We start from the raw sequence: 19,060 nt of genomic DNA, 5'->3' as shown, positions 1-19,060 counted from the left end.
GGCCCCTAAATTGCCAGGGCAGTATAACTACGCCACAAGTGACCCCATTTTGGAAAGAAGACACACCAAGGTATTCCGTGAGGGGCACGGCGAGTTCCTAGAATTTTTTATTTTTTGTCACAAGTTAGCGGAAAATGATGATTTTTCTTTTTTTTTCTTTTTTCCTTACAAAGTCTCATATTCCACTAACTTGTGACAAAAAATAAAAAATTCTAGGAACTCGCCATGCCCCTCACGGAATACCTTGGGGTGTCTTCTTTCCAAAATGGGGTCACTTGTGGGGTAGTTATACTGCCCTGGCAATTTAGGGGCCCAAATGTGTGAGAAGTACCTTGCAATCAAAATGTGTAAAAAATGGCCTGCAAAATCTGAAAGGTGCACTTTGGAATATGTGCCCCTTTGCCCACCTTGGCAGCAAAAAAGTGTGACACATCTGGTATCGCCGTACTCAGGAGAAGTTGGGGAATGTGTTTTGGGGTGTCATTTTACATATACCCATGCTGGATGAGAGAAATATCTTGGCAAAAGACAACTTTTCCCATTTTTTTATACAAAGTTGGCATTTGACCAAGATATTTTTCTCACCCAGCATGGGTATATGTAAAATGACACCCCAAAACACATTCCCCAACTTCTCCTGAGTACGGCGATACCAGATGTGTGACACTTTTTTGCTGCCAAGGTGGGCAAAGGGGCACATATTCCAAAGTGCACCTTTTGGATTTCACCGGTCATTTTTTACACATTTTGATTGCAAAGTTCTTCTCACACATTTGGGCCCCTAAATTGCCAGGGCAGTATAACTACGCCACAAGTGACCCCATTTTGGAAAGAAGACACCCCAAGGTATTCCGTGAGGGGCATGGCGAGTTCCTAGAATTTTTTATTTTTTGTCGCAAGTTAGTGGAATATGAGACTTTGTAAGAAAAAAATAAATAAATAAAATCATCATCATTTTCCGCTAACTTGTGACAAAAAATAAAAAGTTCTATGAACTCACTATGCCCATCAGCGAATACCTTAGGGTGTCTACTTTCCGAAATGGGGTCATTTGTGGGGTTTTTCTACTGTTTGGGCATTGTAGAACCTCAGGAATCATGACAGGTGCTCAGAAAGTCAGAGCTGTTTCAAAAAGCGGAAATTCACATTTTTGTACCATAGTTTGTAAATGCTATAACTTTTACCCAAACCATTTTTTTTTTTGCCCAAACATTTTTTTTATCAAAGACATGTAGAACAATAAATTTGGCGAAAAATTTATATATGGATGTCGTTTTTTTTGCAAAATTTTACAGCTGAAAGTGAAAAATGTCATTTTTTTGCAAAAAAAATCGTTACATTTTGATTAATAACAAAAAAAGTAAAAATGTCAGCAGCAATAAAATACCACCAAATGAAAGCTCCATTAGTGAGAAGAAAAGGAGGTAAAATTCATTTGGGTGGTAAGTTGCATGACCGAGCGATAAACGGTGAAAGGAGTGTAGTGCCGAAGTGTAAAAAGTGCTCTGGTCATGAAGGGGGTTTCACCTAGCGGGGCTGAAGTGGTTAAGGGGGTTTCCAGTATTTTGATACTGATGGCCTACCATCAGGATAGACCATCAATATAAGATCCTCCTGGGTCTGACACCCTGGACCTCCAATCGATCAGCTCCACCACTGACACACCATAGATCACTGTGTCGTGGCCAGAACTGCAGTGCTTTTCCCATTCACTTGAATCTGACAAGGCTGTAATACCAAGCACAGCAGTGGATAAAAGCGAGCACCGAGGCGCCTCCGAGCAGCTGACAGCCATACCCCCACCGATCTAAGGGCTCACGCACACAACCGCGCTGTGTTTAGCAGTCCGCAAATTGTGGATTCACAAAACACGGATGCCACCTGTGTGCATTGCGCAAATTGCGGAACAGAACGGGACGCCCATAATAGAAATGCCTATTCTTGTCCGCAAAACGGACAAGAATAGGACGCGTTCTATTTTTTTGCCGGCCCACGGAACAGGGCATCTTCTGCGGCCCCATTGAAGTGAATGGGTCGGCAATTGAGCCTCAAAAAATACGGTTCAGTTCCGGACCCAAACAATATTCGTGTGCATGAGCCCTAACACTAATGGCCTATTTTATTCCTAAGCATAGGTCTTTGATTTTAAAAACGTGGATCACCCCTTTAAATCAACACCTGGTCAGAGATGTTCCTACTAATGAGCGTCTACTTCTGAACTGCTGCGTGACTCAGAGCGTTTCTGAAGCTGATCATAATGTTAGGCCCAGCAACGGCATGAACTTTGATGTGGTCGTTTTACGAGGGTGTGGAGGAGAAAAAGATGCGTAAATGATATGTGTCCTTCTAGCTTACTGGTTTTTACCATATACTGTACTGTATATGTTTTTGTTTTTTGTTTTTGGAGAGGGGGTTCATAAAAAAAAAATAAAGTAAGTATATATGGTAGATAGACTGTGTGGAATTACAACACACCTGATCCTTTGTTTCCGCAGGAGATATCCCACTGCTAGAGAAGTCTGGCAACGGCTCATTCATCTCTCCCCTTTAATATGCAAAGATGCTTAGCTGAAAGCTATCCAAGGGTCCGTTCACACAGCAGAATTTGCCATCAGAAGTTTGGGGTGGACACAGTGGTTTTGCCTTACCATTGTTTTTAATGGCAGGCAGTGCTGCCATTTACGTAGCTCCATTTAATGTAGCAAAGCCGCAAGGAGGTCAGTGGCATCCAAACGGAACTTCTGCAGAAACAATGGCACATTTTGACAGCAACAAAATATGCCATGTGAACAGTCCCTAAAGGGAAGCTGCCAGGTCCCTTATGCTGCCCCCTCTGACCATATAGTATAGTGACAGACACACTGATTTAGCAGTCTGTCACTTAGCGAGTTAACATGAATCATGGCACGCCGTCAGCAAAGAGTCCGCTGAGAAGGAAAGAGTCCGATGTATTCATGACATTGGGACTTAAACTCACCCTCCCCACACCCCCCAGCTGCTGAATGACACTGTATTACTGTGTGCATGATGAAACGTATCAGTTAGGGCTCATGCACACGAACGTGTGCTGGCCGTTCCGTGGATTGCAGACCGCCTGCTGCAGACGGATGCAGACCCATTCAACTTGAATGGTGGTCCGTCCGCACCACAAAAAATGGTTATTTTTTTGCAATGCAGAGGCACGGACAGAAACCCCATGGAAGCACTCTGTAGTGCTTCCATGGGGTTCCGTGCCTCTGATCCACACCGCTTCTTCCGGATTGCGGACCCATTCAATACGGGCACAGCCCTTAGAGGCTGGAGGGTAAGATTAAGCAGCATTTATTAATACATCAGACTCCTTCCTTTACAGAGGACTCTTCACTGTCTGCATGATGTGAACTTTAACTTTTCAGTTGTAAAACCACTTCATGTTAAAGTGACTTTATTAAATCCTGAAGATGGCATAAACTAGACCGGCTGCCTAGACCTCCACCAGATTCATCCCAGGGACATAGTCTATACCAACAATTGGTTGACTTACTTTGAGCCAGAATCTTCCGCTAGAATTGTGGTGCAATTTGGGCAAAAGTTGGTGCATTTAGGCCCCGACCATTTCCAGCAAAGTCAAGCCCTTCCCGAGAAGCCTCAGCCCCTTTTCAAGGGAGTCAAAAAAAGTGAAGCCACAATTGTTCCAAACTGCACCAATGTGTAGACAGATTCTAGACACCTTCGTAAACCTGGGTCCGTGTGTCTGTCTCTAAACTATCCAGTCCTTAGAGACAGTTACCTGACAGGTCCCCTTTAAGAAAGTAAAGTTCTCAATTTGAAAGACAGAAAATTCTTTACACAAACAAGCCTGAAAAACAAAACAAAAAAAGACTGAGCAAACTTCCATATGTGGTACAAAATATATAAAAAAAAAAAAAAAAAAAAAAAGAGCAGACTTTGGACCAAGCAGACGGATGTTTGGCAACAGCTGCTACGCAGACATTGCTGGTGGTCAGATGTTACAGGCGGGAGGCTCAGCTTCATCACAACACAACACAGACACGGAGAATGTGAGTGTGTCATAGTCAGTGATGACGCCGTAACAGGGTGCTTATTCAGCTAATCAAATGAAAGTACAGTCCTCCTTCCTGTATTTTGCCCCCCAAAAAATACACCGAAAACATGTAAAACGCTTCACGAAAAACTCCAACATAGGTCACAAAGGCGAGGTTTTAGGTGCCAATTTTTGTAGAAAAGGAAAACAACTGAAAAATTATACATCCTAGACAAATACCCACAGGGTCAAAAACAGCACAAACAAGAAACAAGCCTCATTTTTCCTTATCTGTACTGGGGACCTTACCAGTAATTTCCATACTGCCAAATATCTCGCCGATGTATTACACCTGATTAAGCACAACTAAAAGGCACCAAGATGCGACACACCACTCGTCAGTTCCCTGTCTTGTCTCATCTCAGTGATCTCCACTGGAATATAACTTGTGCAATATTCTAAAGAGTTTTGACAATGTCCCGCAATGGTCACAGTAACCCAGTGGATCCCTAGCCAGAAAGCTGTCTGATGACTTTCAATGATGCTGCAACGGTAGCACACCCCCAATAGCGCTGGGATTCATCACCTACTACATTGATGCAGTTCTGCAGTTTTCTACATTGCACCTTTTATATAAAAAATAAAATAAAAAGAAGCATTACTCACCTCACTGATCCCCGCCATTGCCATTCCAATGCTAACTAGGTCCCCACTTTCAAGTCCCGGCTTCACATGTGAGATATGCCTAGAGGTGTCTGCTCAGACAACCACAGGTCATTCCTGCGATCAGTGATTAGCCAAGCAGAGATCTCATGCCATTTCTTAGGTGTCAAGCCAGGACCAGAAGTCTAATAAGGATCCGGTAAGCTTCATAACGGCAGAGGTGCAGGATCAGTGAGGTGAGTAAAGCTTTTTTTTTTTTTTTTTACCCATTCTGCCCCTTATATAATCAATTCTATCCGCTGTCAGCAGTTTCACCCTGCAAAACTACTAAAAGGACTACATAGAGGGACAGCTGGTGAAACATGCCTATATAGATGCAAAACAGAACTTGTAACCCAGCACGCGCAGCTCAAGCAAGTGTCCTGAAGGATGTCCCTTAAGGTGAAGTGTCATTGGCTTTCTGTAGTGAGCTGCTAGACAGTTCTGATTCGAGTGACAACTATGGTGGTCTCCTGGTTGGACACTACATATGTCACTCAGCGCTGAGGGGACGAGTCATGCAGAGAGCCAATGGTACTTGGAACTACCTTGCTGACACTAGTGCGCACCTAAATAAAAGCAAGATGGTGGTGGTGACACAGTGATGTGATTCAACCATGTCACCTCTTCCTGGACGGATCCTCTTCTGCACATACCCTGAGCAGTAAATAAACATGTTCAGCGCATGCGCAGAAGAGGATCCTTTCAGGGACAGCACAGGAATCCTGTCCTCTATATAGACACTGCAGAAGTTTTCAGGGATGACAACCCAGGGGCTTTCTTCTGAGTGGTGGGGGAATAGTCATAAAAAGTGGTCAACCCCTTTAAATGCAGTTTAATCTACTTTGCATCAAATCTGGTAAGCCAACACATGCAACATGATGCTTTTCAAATGCTGCTGTGATGCCACATGATAGTCTATTAAAGGAACTGTTAATATTTACATGCATACAGATTATGCTGGGGTGCTAGGTTCGAATCCAACTAATGACAACATCTGCATATAAAATAAAATAATAAAATAACTATAATTTATAGTAAATACGTGTGTCACTGTAAGTAGCCGTAGGTGGGTCTATGCCATCTAAAGATTGTGTAAGAAGCACGGACCAGTTTGATCCCATCTGGCAGCTGGTTGACTTCCAGCTTTAATTGCTGCGGGTTAATGTGGGATGAAGATGACTGCACATAGGAAAGTCAGCATTTTCTTAGGTGCCAAACAAGCATAGCCGAGAAGCCTGTGCAATGTATACATGTATTATACATGACAGAGGCAGGCGTCGCTATTACAGCATGGAGCATTTCCGTGCTTTAGTCATGGGGGGGGGGGCGTTCACAACACTGTGGATGTCTGGATGTCTCATTGACAGGATCCTGGGTGCCAAAAATGTCGTCTTTAGGCCTCAAGCACACAACATTCACTTCAATGGGGCCGCAAAAGATGTGGACAGCACTCCGTGTGCTCTCCGCATCCGTTGCTCCGTTCCGTGGTCCGCAAAAAAAATATAACCTGTCCTATTCTTGTCTGTTTTGCGGACAAGAATAGGCAGTTATATGATATCAATGGCTGTCCGTGCCGTTCCGCAAATTGCGGAACGCACACGGACGCCTTCCATGTTTTGCGGATCCGCAAAACACACAACGGTCGTGTGCATGAGGACATAGCAGTGCTGGGAGAGCAGGTGCGAGGAATTTAATTTCACCCCCACTGTTTTGTGAGGGTGAAGATTTGGGAAATTAAGTAGATCATTGCTCTCTATGTGGAAAAGAGTGATTGGGCATGTTGGATTGCAGGGTGTCCAATCCTTAGCTTGCTGAAATACAATCCAAGCATGTGTACTTATCAGGGACTCAAGAGAGACAGCTATCAGCCAAACAAACACTGGTGTATGTTCAGATTTAGGGACTGTCTGTACATGACCGTAACTAATTTACAGTCCGCAAATAGCGGATCTGCAAAATACGGATATGGTCCGTGCTGCAATTTTGAGGGTCCCACTGTAAAAAAAAAGTATATTCTTGTCCGCAAAATGGAAGCGGACAGCACACACGTGACATCTGTGTGCTGTCCGTTTTTTTGTGGACCAATAGAAATGAATAGGTCCGTGGGCAATCCGCAACATAATCTGATCAGATGCGGACCAAAAATACAGTCGTGTGCATGAGGCCTTAGGGGGGGGGGGGAAATCACACGACCATATCTCTTTTGTGATCCGCAATTGCAAAACACAGATACTGGCCGCGTGCGTTCTGCATTTTGTGGATCAGCACGTATTCTTTTCCGCAAAACGGACAAGAATAGGACATGGACTATTTTTCTCTTTCGCGGAACGGACATACGGATGAGGAAAACACGTTGTGTGCTGTTCGCGTCTTTTGCGCCCCCATTCTTATCCCCTTACTCTGGTTGAAGCTCAAGGTAAATAGGGGCTGCGTGCATTCATTTTACAGGGGACATGCGTTGTAACTCCAGAATAATAGTTTTTACATGAGCGACACTAATTGAGACAAAATGCAGCAAGATGACAATTGGGTGGGATCTGTGACTTCCTAGTGACAACTGATGAGCCACGCCATATGGTACTTACACCCATAATGTTCTGCAGTAATCTATCGTCTTAAGGCACATTATCGTGTCTTACTAGGACGCACTTAAGAAAGTCTCAGGTTCCGAGACGTAAATAAAATATGGCGTTTGTTTTAAAACAAAGGAGAAGATAAAACTGTTGGGAGGAGGAAGCCACCCATATGGCGCTTCAGTGTCTGAAGAAGGGGCTGCTGTATGCACCTCAACAAGAAGCATCTGGAGTGGATGTACGTGAGGCCTGGATTAATGGCGACAATGGAGACATAAAGCGTACAAGAACGTTAAGAACAGCCTCCTTTGTGACTTCCAGATATTCGGTTGTTTTCAGTCCTAATCCAGGAACATTACTGAGGCAGCTCATTACACACAAGCCATCCGCATGCCGAACCGCCAAAGTATACCGAGCAGGTGAATGAGATTATCAGATCAGGCATAACCCCGTTCTCAAGATCCATACGCACTCGACATTTTCCAGAGGATTTCCTGGGGCCACATTGAAGGGGTCTTTTCATGTGTCTAAGGGCTCATGCACACAAACGTATTTTCTTTCTGTGTTTTTTTGTGGACCGTATACGGAACCATTCATTTCAATGGGCCCGCAAAAAAAACCTGAAGGTACTACGTGTGAATTACGTTTCTGTATGTCCTTATTTCCATTCCACAAAAAATGTCCGCATTACGGACAGGGATAGTACTGTTCTATTAGGGGCCAGCTGTTCCGTTCCACAAAATCCGAAATGTACACGGACGTCATCCGTACTTTTTGCGCACCGCCAAATACATACGGTCGTGCACATGAGGCCTACCAACGACGAGTAGCTGATCGGTGCGGGTATGACTACCGGCACACTGACGATCCGCTGTCCCGTCGGAAGCCCTAGTGAAGTTGTATTTCTGTGCACGGCCAGGTGCGCCACTGTGCAGGGAAATACTTAGGAGGGTACACAGAGCTGGAATCACAATGCAGCCCGTTTATCCTCAGTGAGGGTCCTAGAGGTCCGATCCCGACAATTCCTAAAGTGATGGCATAGCCTGAGGATATAAGGGTGTGTGCACATACATCAGTACTGCTCTGACTGCACAGGTCCATAGACTGACAGCGCCGGACACCGAAAAAATGCCGCATGCAGAGTTTTCTGGCCAGCGCTACTTAAATGGGCTTTCCAAGATTTTGGGACTGATGACCTATCCTTGCCAGCCGATCCGCTGTTTGAGAAGGCACTGGCGATCACGTGAGCACCACGACCTTCTCCCAGCTTTTCCTAGGCCAGTGATGACACGTTCATCATTAACGTGGCCCAGGCGCAGCACAGCCCCATAGAAGTGAATGGAACTGAGCGCGATACCAAGCACAGCCGCTATACAATGTACAGTGCTGTGCTTGGTAAGTTGCAAGCAGGCGTGGCGCTCACAGGAGCCCAGTGCCTTCTCAACCAGCTAATCGCGGGGGTCCAGGATGTCAGACCCCCACCGATCAGATACTGATGACCTTTTAACATCCAAACTGAAACGTTGGATGAATATGAGCAATCCCATAGAAAATTGTGAGAGCAGTCCTAGCTTCAGTCCCCTCTGGTGTTTTCTGTTCTACACTGAGCCCCCGGCCTAAGATGGGAATACCCCTTTAAATAAATTATATTAGTATTTTTGACATATCTGTACATTTCACTCTTAGTTCTAAGAAATGGTTGGAAAGCTGCTTGTAGTGAAAACCACATCACGGTACAGAATGCAGCGCCAGGATCGGCGTTTCCACATGTTGTCTTTGCCATTAAAGTTAGGCCTCATGCACACGACCGTATGGCTTTTTTAGGCCTCGTTCACACTTCAGTGTTTGGTCAGTGATTTCCATCAGTGATTTGTAAGCCAAAACCAGGTGCAACTCTAAACACAGAACAGGAGCAGATCTTTCCCTTCTACCTCATGTCTGTGGAGGCTCCACTTCTGGTTTTGGCTCACAAATCACTGATGGAAATCACTGACCAAACACTGAAGTGTGAACGAGGCCTTAGTGTTTTGCGGTCCGTTTTTCACGGATCCAGTGTATAGTTTTTTTGGTTTCTGTTGTGTTTCCGTTTCAGTTCCGTTTGGCACATACAGTATACAGTAATTACATAGAAAAAAATTGGGCTGGGCATAACATTTTCAATAGATGGTTCTGCAAAAACGGAACGGATACGGAAGACATACGGAGTACATTCCTCATGTGTTCCGTTTATTTTTTTGCGGACCCATTGACTTGAATGGAGCCACGGAATGGGATTTGCAGGCAATAATAGGACATGTTCTATCTTTCAACGGAACGGAAAAATGGAAATACGGAAACGGAATGCATACGTACATTCCGTTTTTTTTTGCGGAACCATTGAAATGAATGGAGCGCAAAAAACGGCCCGTAAGCGGAAAAAAAACCTGTCGTGTGCAGGAGACCTTAAACAGTAAACATACATGAAAGATAATTAAAGGGGTTTGTCCAGGATTAGAAGAACATGGCGGCTTTCTTCCAGACTGAGCACCACATCTCTCCGTGGATTGTGTCTGGTATTCAAGTGAATGGGGCTGAGCTGCAATACCACACACAACCTAAGGACAAGTGGGGCGCTGGAAGAAAGCAGCCATGTTCTTCTAAATCCGGACAACAATTCTCCAACCTAAACAACCTTTCCACAAAAGGAAGTCCGCCTGGCCTCCAGCTGATTGATGTCCAAGATCTCCCAGCCATTGCAGCTCTCTGGCCAATAAACAAGGGGTCAAGATCGAAACCCCCCCTCCCTCCATGATGGCCATATGCACAATGGTTATATGGGAAATGGTTTCCCTGATGGACAACCCTTTTCTATACAGTTGAGTTAACTACACCATGTCAGAAAAACTACTGGATTTTTCAATATATATAAATGAGTTTCTAAAAATTGGAACTAATGCAGAATAAAACGTTCCCAAAAAATCATATCATCAGTATGCATGTATGAACCCTGGCCTAACGCCTTGGTGGACTATTAAACTACAACAGAGGCAAGTCTGTTAAAGGGGTATTCCGGTTGTTTGGTGGGGGTCCTACTGCTGGGATCATGGGAACGAGGGCCCCGTACCCTCTGCAGCCACTGTACTCATCTATCTCCAGAACTCCCATAGAAATGAAGAGAGCAGCTGCTCCATTCATTTCAAGGGGGCTGCAGGGGGTATGGGCCCCTGTTTACTGCTAGGACCTTCACCAATCTAATAGCTATCCCCTATCCTGTTGCGGATCCGCAATACACGGATGGGATCTGTGTGCATTTCACAATTTGCGGAACGGCACGGACAGCCATTGATATAACTGCCTATTCTTGTCCGCAAAACGCACAAGAATAGGACAGGTTACATTTTTTTTGCGGACCACGGAACGGAGCAACGGATCTTTTGCAGCCCCATTTAAGTGAATGGGTCCGCATCCAAGCCACAAAAACTGCGGCTCGGATGCGGACCAAAACAATGGTCGTGGGCATGAGGCCTTATTCTCTACACTGAGGATAGTGCTTGACATTACAGCAGTGAAGCCACATGTATGGCGCATGATCTATCTCCTATCTCTGATAGACAGATGAGAATATCTGCAGTAAGGCCTCATGCACACGACCGTGCCGTTTTTTGCGGTCCACAAACTGCGGATCCGCAAAAAAAGGAAGCCGCCCGCGTGCCTTCCGCAATTTGTGGAACAGAACGGGCGGCCCATTGTATAAATGCCTATTCTTGTCCACAAAACAGACAAGAATAGGACATGTTTTTTTTTTGCGGCCCCATTGAAGTGAATTGGTCCGCATCCGGCAAACGGCAGCTTGGATGCGGACTTAAACAACGGCCGTGTGCATGAGGCCTAACAGGAACTCATTTTCCTTTCCATAGTAATGAGGGGGGCGGCGACACGTAAAATATCGTCCCTATATAAATAAACATTCACTGCTAGATACAAAGTCACAGGAGGAACGGCTGCTCTGGGGGCACAAGGCTGCATGGGATCCCTCGAGAGCTGCTCCTGGAGGAGATCCAGTGTCAGGGTACTACGCAGCGTCTACGCCATATAACGTCAGCTAGCTAACGATATATTTCTTTATTACTAGCACTTATTGTAAAGCCAGATCTGACGCGTGCTTGGCTTGCAGTAGAGAAAAGTCCATATTTAGACTTAAAAAGTCATTTCCATACCGCAGAGATTTTAGTTTTGTAAAAATGGTTAAAAATAATATTAATTCGTTGTAAGTAAAGGGGCTGATCATTTCTCCACGTACAGGACTGAGAGAGTGGCGAATATGAGAGTTTACGCAGACATTCAATAAACCGTCTATATACCTAGATCCTGTATATACCATAACGCAAACACACAAAGTACACAGTTATCACAACCGAAGGGACCCTCAGCGAGATCCTGACCTACAGAGCGTACAGCTGTCCTAAATACAGTCGTCACTATACAATGCCTGCGTTCCGGGCTCCAACGCCTGATCTATTTTTACAGTCTGGTGCACTGGTATTTTGGCAGCCCTCCAACGGGCTTATTTTAAGTTAATTTACAGTTATCTGCTGGACTCCTCAGGTGCTGGTAACGTACTCTAAGCCTGTGAGTGCTGTAGACATCCAACTAGTAAACTCTGATGTATATACCACATGGGCCAAAGGAATCTCCAGCAGACATGACTATTGTGCGAGATGTCTGCGAGGAGGCGCGGGTGTGGGCCTGGTGTTCATTTATTTAGGGTAGGGTCTCGGGGAGGAAATGCTCTTGGAACAAATAAGAAGCAGTAATCCACACAACAGACAGCGCTCTCAGACCCCATCCCTTTGCGTGATTTGTAGTAAAAGGGGTTGTCTCATTTCAGCAATAGCATTTATCACGTAGATGGTTAATACAAGGCACTTACTAATGTATTGTCCGTATTGCCTCCTTTGCTGGCTGGATTCATTTTTATAACAAAGACAGGTGCACTCTGCGGTCTTACTAACCCTCATACTTGTGTAAAATTGAGAGATTAGCCAAAATGTCCTACACGAGGACATGTCTGAGCCCGAGCACCCCGCCAAGGTTTCTCAAGTAGCTCGGGACCTAACTCTAAACCTTCCTGGGCCATATGGGCAATACCAGGAGCCAGTGGGCAAATTACAGGAGCGCAAGGTCCGACTCACAGCAATCTCGCAGTAACCTCCAGCATGTGACCATGCATACAATGGGAGGAGGCAGAGAGCTCTGAGTCCCACCCAAGACTGGCTGATATAGCCCGGGCCTCACATGTGCACCAGAATGCTGCCTGTGGATGGAAATAAAGGCACATTCAGACTAGGAGTTTCTACACCTCCAAAAAATTCTATATACAAACTACAGATTGGAGTGGTGTTAAAAAGAAGGAAGTGCTCAACCCCATATGCAGTGGCGCATCTATACAAGGGGGGGCAGCGGACCACAAGTGCAGGATCTGCCACCCTGTATAGATGCTCCACTGCATATGGGGTTGAGCACTTTCCGCTTTTTAATACCACGCCAATCTGTAGTTTGTATATAGAATTTTTTGGAGGTGTAGAAACTCCTAGTCTGAATGTGCCTTTATTTCCATCCACAGGCAGCATTCTGGTGCACATGTGAGGCCCGGGCTATATCATCCAATCTTGGGTGGGGCTCAGAGCTCTCTGCCTCCTCCCATTGTATGCATGGTCACATGCTGGAGGTTACTGGGAGATTGCTTTCAGTCGGACCTTGCGCTCCTGTAATTCGCCCACTGGCTCCTGGTATTGCCCATACGGCCCAGGTAGGTTTAGCGTTGGTTCCAGAGCTACTTGTGAAACCTTGGCGCGGTGGTCGTCTCAGACATGTCCTCCAAGCAGGATATGTTGGCTAATCTCTCAATTTTACACCAGTATGAGGGTTATTGAGACCGCAGAGTGCACCTGTCTTTGTTTTTGTTATATTATTTTTACTGTTTATCACATCCACACATTGGCTATCCTGTGTAGGATGTCCATTGTGGTACTTGTGGTCCGCTGCAGGCATCCTCCACTGTATGCATTTATGCTGGGGATTGCCATTAACAGCGGACCACAAGTGCAGGATCTGTCCCCCGGTAAAGATGCACCACTGCATATGGGGTTGAGCAGTTCCTGCTTTTTAATACCACGCCAATCTGTAGTTTGTATACTAGATTCATTTTTCCATCACATTATACAATGCTTGTTTCCATGGTTATGAGCACCCTGCAATCCCTCAGCGGTGGCAGTGCTTGAACCCTATAGGAAAAAGCACTAGCCTATGTGCGGTCCCATAGTCCTGGCCACCAGAGAGGCTGGCGCTTTTTCCTATACAAGACCACCACTGCTGGATTGCAGGGTGGTCATAACCCCTGGAAACAAGCAATGTATAATATGATGGAAAAGGAATCCAGCCAGCAAAGGAGGTAATCTGGACAATCACAGTACATTAGTAAGAGCCCTGTATGAACTTTCTCTACGTGATACATTCCATTTGCTGAAGTGAGACAACCCCTTTAAAGAGTGATTTATTGGGGGTCACCAAATGACCTGTCCTATGCCTTTGACCCAGACTCTCTCCTGTTGCAAAGCCTCTTATCCCTCCGCATCAGAGACCTGGCTTTCTCCTGGATCTCCTCATGCCTCACCAATAGAACCTTCAATGTTCTCCATTCATACATCACACTCTCTCTCTGTAGGTGTCCCTCATGGCTCTGTCCTGGGTCCCCCTACTTTTCGTCAGTTATACATTCATAGAACGGCTCATAGAGTCCCATCCATGGCTTTCAATACCACCTCTATGCTGATGACACTCAAATATGTCTCTCTGGCCTAGATGTCACATCTAAAATCCCAGCATGTCTATCAACTGCATCTTCATTCTTCTCCTCTTGCTTCTTAAAACTCAACATAGAGAAAACATAATCCATCATCGTTCTCCCAGGTCACTCAGACCTCCTACCAGACCTAGCCATTACAATTAACAGTGCCGTGCTTTCTCCAGTCTCACTGCCTTGGGATAACATTTGATTCTGCCATATCCTTCAAGCCACAAATCCAAACACTTACCTCCACCTGCCACTTCCAACTCAAGAACATCTCACATATTTGCTCCTTAGTCAACTAAAATACTAGCGCGTGCCCTCATCATCTCCCGTCTGGACTACTGCAACATCCTCCTCTGTGGCCTCCCATCTAGCACCATCGCTCCCCTCCAATCTATCCTCAACTCTGCTGGCCATTTAATCCCTGCCAGAGGCGGCCGCACTATCGGCCTGTACTCTTAGGGCCAGGCCACACTGTCAGGTTTCCCTATGCAGTTTTGGAAGCCAAAATCAGGAGTGGATCATAAAAGGAGAGAAGTATAAAGGATAGATACGCCGCCTTCTCTTTTTTTATTTTACTCCTGGTTTTGGCTTCCAAAACCGCACCGCATCAGGAAACGGTGTGGCCATACCCATAGCAAATTTGTCTGTGGATCTGGGATGGACTACATCCATACATTGAAATATGTGAAATCCAACCACAATTTGAAAAACCACAGGATGACCTCAAAACGTCAGAAGACAAATTTGCTATATGCAAAACCCACTTAACTTTGAGCATTCAAATGAAGTTGTCAGTGAATGGCTGAACACTAGCCCTATTACACAGACAGATCGAAAAGATGACCGCTAACAAGCGTTTGTATGAATGCTCGTTAGCGATCATATGGCAGTGTAATACTGCCGCCGATTACCCGATGAACGAGCAAACTTCTTGTTTATCTGGTAATTGGGATCTTTTAATATGTTAAAAAATCCTGGTTTCCTAGCGGCAGATCGTGCCGTGTAATAGGAGCTCTGCTGCGGGCAAACAATGAGACAGTATAAGGACGAGCGATACATTAGCGATCACTCGTCCCTTTACTGTGGAGGAGATCGCTGCATGTGATCATCTGCTCATGTAACAGGGTGCATCAAGAGAGCTGATCATTTGTATACCCTGCCTGAATTGACACCTATAGATTCTGGGCCCAGTCAGACACAATGCATATACTATCCCCCATAATCACATCACAAGTTATGGTTGGAGCAATACCAACGGCTGAACTGGCAGTTATATTTGGCGGTCCGATAATGAACAGATAAGCCCCTCTACACAATAGTCTGACCTCAGAACCGATCACAGATATATAGTGGCTTTTACGCAAGACAATGATTGGGCAGACAGGCCCCATGTAAACAGGGCAGCGATCCACCTTCAGGTGATCTGATTGGATCTTTTATGCAAAAAACTGCTCACTCATCGGTAACCCGTCCTCCCGTGTAAACAGGGGATGACCCCACATTGGCCCAGGCACTGGCTGGCGTCAGAACTTTGTAAACGAGTGCCGATTGACTTATACGGCCTGCATTGGGCCATGTAAAACCACCAGAGACGGACGCTATCCTTATGAGGCAACAAGCATCAGGCAGTCTGATCACTATTGGCATCTCATTTGGATTTAGATTATAATTCCTGCACTCATCGGGCCTCAATTATCAAAACTGTCTAACAGGAAAGCTGTCTTTGTTGCCCATAGCAACAAATCAGCGCTCACCTTTTATTTCTTAAGGTGTTCTGAAAAAATGAAAGGTGAGCTCTGATTGGTTGCTATGGGCAGCTTTCCTGGTAGACAGTTTTGATAAATGAGGCCCATTCAGTTTATGCCTAAATCTTGACCAATCTGACTTGATTTGCTGCGGTGGAGTAATGTCCTCCACCTGATATCGCCAGCAATGGTGGCATCTATGTCCCCAACCGCCTGGCATGCAAAGCATGATGACAAAGGTATAGGGGCGGACGGGAAGAGACATTCACATATACAAATGTATGGTAATGGAGCAGCAGCCACAGAAGGCAAATGATCTCCTCCACTGTATTCCAGCACCTGCAATATCACTAGAAGCCCGGAGGGGGTTACCTGCTCTCTCCTCCTTGCTTGTTGTTGGCAGGTATAGGGTGCAGCACCGTCTGGTTCCCTTCCATCTCCACAATGCATTTCGTGTTCAGATCCAGCTCTAAATCAAAGAATTAGGCACATGGTTAGTGATCCAAGCCCCTAGACCAGGGGTCAGCAACATCCGGCACTCCGGCTGTTGTGAAACTACAATTCCCAGCATGCATTTCTCTGAGAGGAGCAGAGCAAATGTGCATGCTGGGAGTTGTAGTTTCCCAACAGTTGGCGCGCAGGAGTTTGCTGATCCCTGCCCTAGACCACAGACATTATAGCACTTCACGCCCTGCTTCCAATACATCTTTCTGCCAGGATGTCCCATAAGTGAAGCAAGCTCGCTAACTTTCCCATAACCCACGAAGGCCAGTAGACCGCCCCGGAGTCCCGGGCATACTTATGATGTATAGTACCTTGGGCACTGTGGTAGATAGGCCCATCGGAAAAATCCCATGTGCCACAGAGGGGCTATAAATCTAAGGGAAGAATCGGATGCAAGCTCATAGGCAAAGCCTGGGCGACATAACATGGGTGACTCAATGCGCCCGCAGCAGTGGGTGAAAGTGGCATTGCGACAATGGACTGCTAAAGCTGCCGTCGTGCCAGCATGCAAATACTTATAGCAATGAGGTTTCAGAAAACGACGCTGGAGATGCGCTTGTTAGCATCTCACCTGAAAGGACTAGGAGGTAAGTGTCCAACTTGAATGGACCCTGTGATACAAAATGACTGGACTAGAAAGTGTGCCACTAAAGGGTTAACCGCCCCCAATAAACTTCCAAGAAGTTTTTTCCCCCTCTTCTTCCCACTGACACTGAGGAATAGGAAGGTGCCACAATAGGCGGTCAGATGTCAGAGGGGATCACCCCCTGCCGCCCGGCACTGCACGGGTTACTTTCTGCAGCCCCCTCCCCGATATAAAGCAGCGCTCGTTACCTCTCCGGTTCATGGGCCGGACCCTGACGGCCACTTTCACCTTGCTATCCGACATTTTAGTATCATCCGATCGGGGGCTCCCTCCACCACCGCCCGGGATCCGGCTCCGATCAAGGGCTTCTAGGAATCGGCTCCCGGGGTAAGAAAGCCCATCCCGGTGCCCGCAGCGCCCAGTGGATCCTATGTGTGGAGGAGAGATCCCAGCCCTGCGCCTGTCGCCATTATCATCTGGGAGCAGGCAGGAGCTGAGCCCAGTGCTGGCGCTGCTGCCAGCCCCTCCCTCCCCTTCCTCCTCCTTTTCTTGGAGTCATACTGGCTCAGTCCTTACCGAGATCCAGCCTTGCCACCTACAGGACAGCCTGGATCAAGTCACCTTCCCCTGAGCTCCTCTGGACTGGCCTGGTGGCGAGGAGCAGTTCCCACCAGCAGCAGGGTTGTTTGACCACCAGAATTTTTTTCCTTTTTTCTGGACAACTTATCCCAAAATCATGGACAGCCAATATAACTAATGATAAAGATGATAAGTTCTACATGTCTGTAGCTCAATATCAGTGGCGACTCTAGGAACAATATACAGGGGGGGGCACAGATACCACAGTCAAAAATGGGGGGGGCAAAAACATAATAAGTATACATAAATAAGATTACAAAATATGAGAGAATTGCGGTATGCAGGGATACAATTATAATAAAACAATTTACTTAGGCCTCTTTCACACTTGCGTTGTCCGGATCCGGCGTGTACTCCACTTGCCGGAATTACACGCCGGATCCGGAAAAACGCAAGTGAACTGAAAGCATTTGAAAACGGATCCGTCTTCAAAATGCTTTCAGTGTTACTATGGCAGCCAGGATGCTATTAAAGTCCTGGTTGCCATAGAAGGAGCGGGGAGCGGTATACTTACAGTCCGTGCGGCTCCCGGGGCACTCCAGAATGACGTCAGAGCGCCCCACGTCATCCATGCGCGTGGGGCGCCCTGACGTCACTCTGGAGCGCCCCGGGAGCCGCACGGACGGCAAGTATGCTGCTCCCCCGCTCCCCACTACACTTTACCATGGCTGCCAGGAATTTAGCGTCCCGGCAGCCATGGTAACCATTCAGAAAAAGCTAAACGTCGGATCCGGCAATGCGCCGAAAAATTTCAATGGGCATTAATTTCGGATCCGGCCTTGCGGCAAGTCTTCAGGATTTTTGGCCGGAGCAAAAAGCGCAGCATGCTGCGGTATTTTCTCCGGCCAAAAAACGTTCCGTTCCGGAACTGAAGATATCCTGATGCATCCTGAACGGATTTCACTCCATTCAGATTGCATTAGGATAAAACTGATCAGGATTCTTCCGGCATAGAGCCCCGACGATGGAACTCTATGCCGGAAGAAAAGAACGCAGGTGTGAAAGAGCCCTTACAAAATAAGCTATTCAGTCGTCTGCTGTGCCGTCCTCCTCTTGCTTCCGGGGATTCTTTCCCCTTCTTTCTGTCTCTTGTCAGTGCGCAGGTGATAGAGATATGGTGGATCTGTGGAAGACACACTGTTATGGGGGCATCTGTGGATGACACTGTTATTATGCCTCTCGTTAGCCCTCATTATGCCTCTAATTAGCCCTCATTATGCCTCTCATCACTCCCATATCAGCCCCCATGCCTCTCATTAGCCCCCATATCAGCCCTTATGCCTCATTAGCCCCATTACAAGCCAAAATGCCTCTTATTAGCCCCCATATGCCTCATTAGCCCCCATTAAGGAGGACCTTTCACCGATCCTGACATTGTGAACTAAGTATACAGACATGTAGAGCGGCGCCCGGGGATCTCACTGCACTTACTATTATCCCTGGGCGCCGCTC

The 19,060-nt window shown here is 46.3% G+C and overlaps 1 protein-coding gene across 5 annotated transcripts in view; it reads right to left on the bottom strand.

The window, feature by feature from the left end:
• KIF13A (kinesin family member 13A) overlaps positions 1-17,477 on the bottom strand; it is a 178,856-nt gene extending 161,379 nt beyond the window's left edge. For all 5 annotated transcript variants that reach the window (XM_044295645.1, XM_044295648.1, XM_044295647.1 and 2 more), the window contains exons 1-2: positions 17,218-17,477; positions 16,252-16,348 (exon numbers count right to left, since the gene is read on the bottom strand). In XM_044295645.1, coding sequence (XP_044151580.1) covers positions 16,252-16,348; positions 17,218-17,272 — 152 coding nt within the window. In that variant the 5' untranslated portion in view covers positions 17,273-17,477. The remainder of the gene's footprint in view (positions 1-16,251; positions 16,349-17,217) is intronic.
• Between the last annotated feature and the right edge of the window lie 1,583 nt (positions 17,478-19,060).

This window comes from Bufo gargarizans, chromosome 5, assembly GCF_014858855.1.
Source record: "Bufo gargarizans isolate SCDJY-AF-19 chromosome 5, ASM1485885v1, whole genome shotgun sequence".
NCBI lineage: Eukaryota > Metazoa > Chordata > Amphibia > Anura > Bufonidae > Bufo > Bufo gargarizans.
This window is presented reverse-complemented; position numbering and strand designations above follow the sequence as displayed.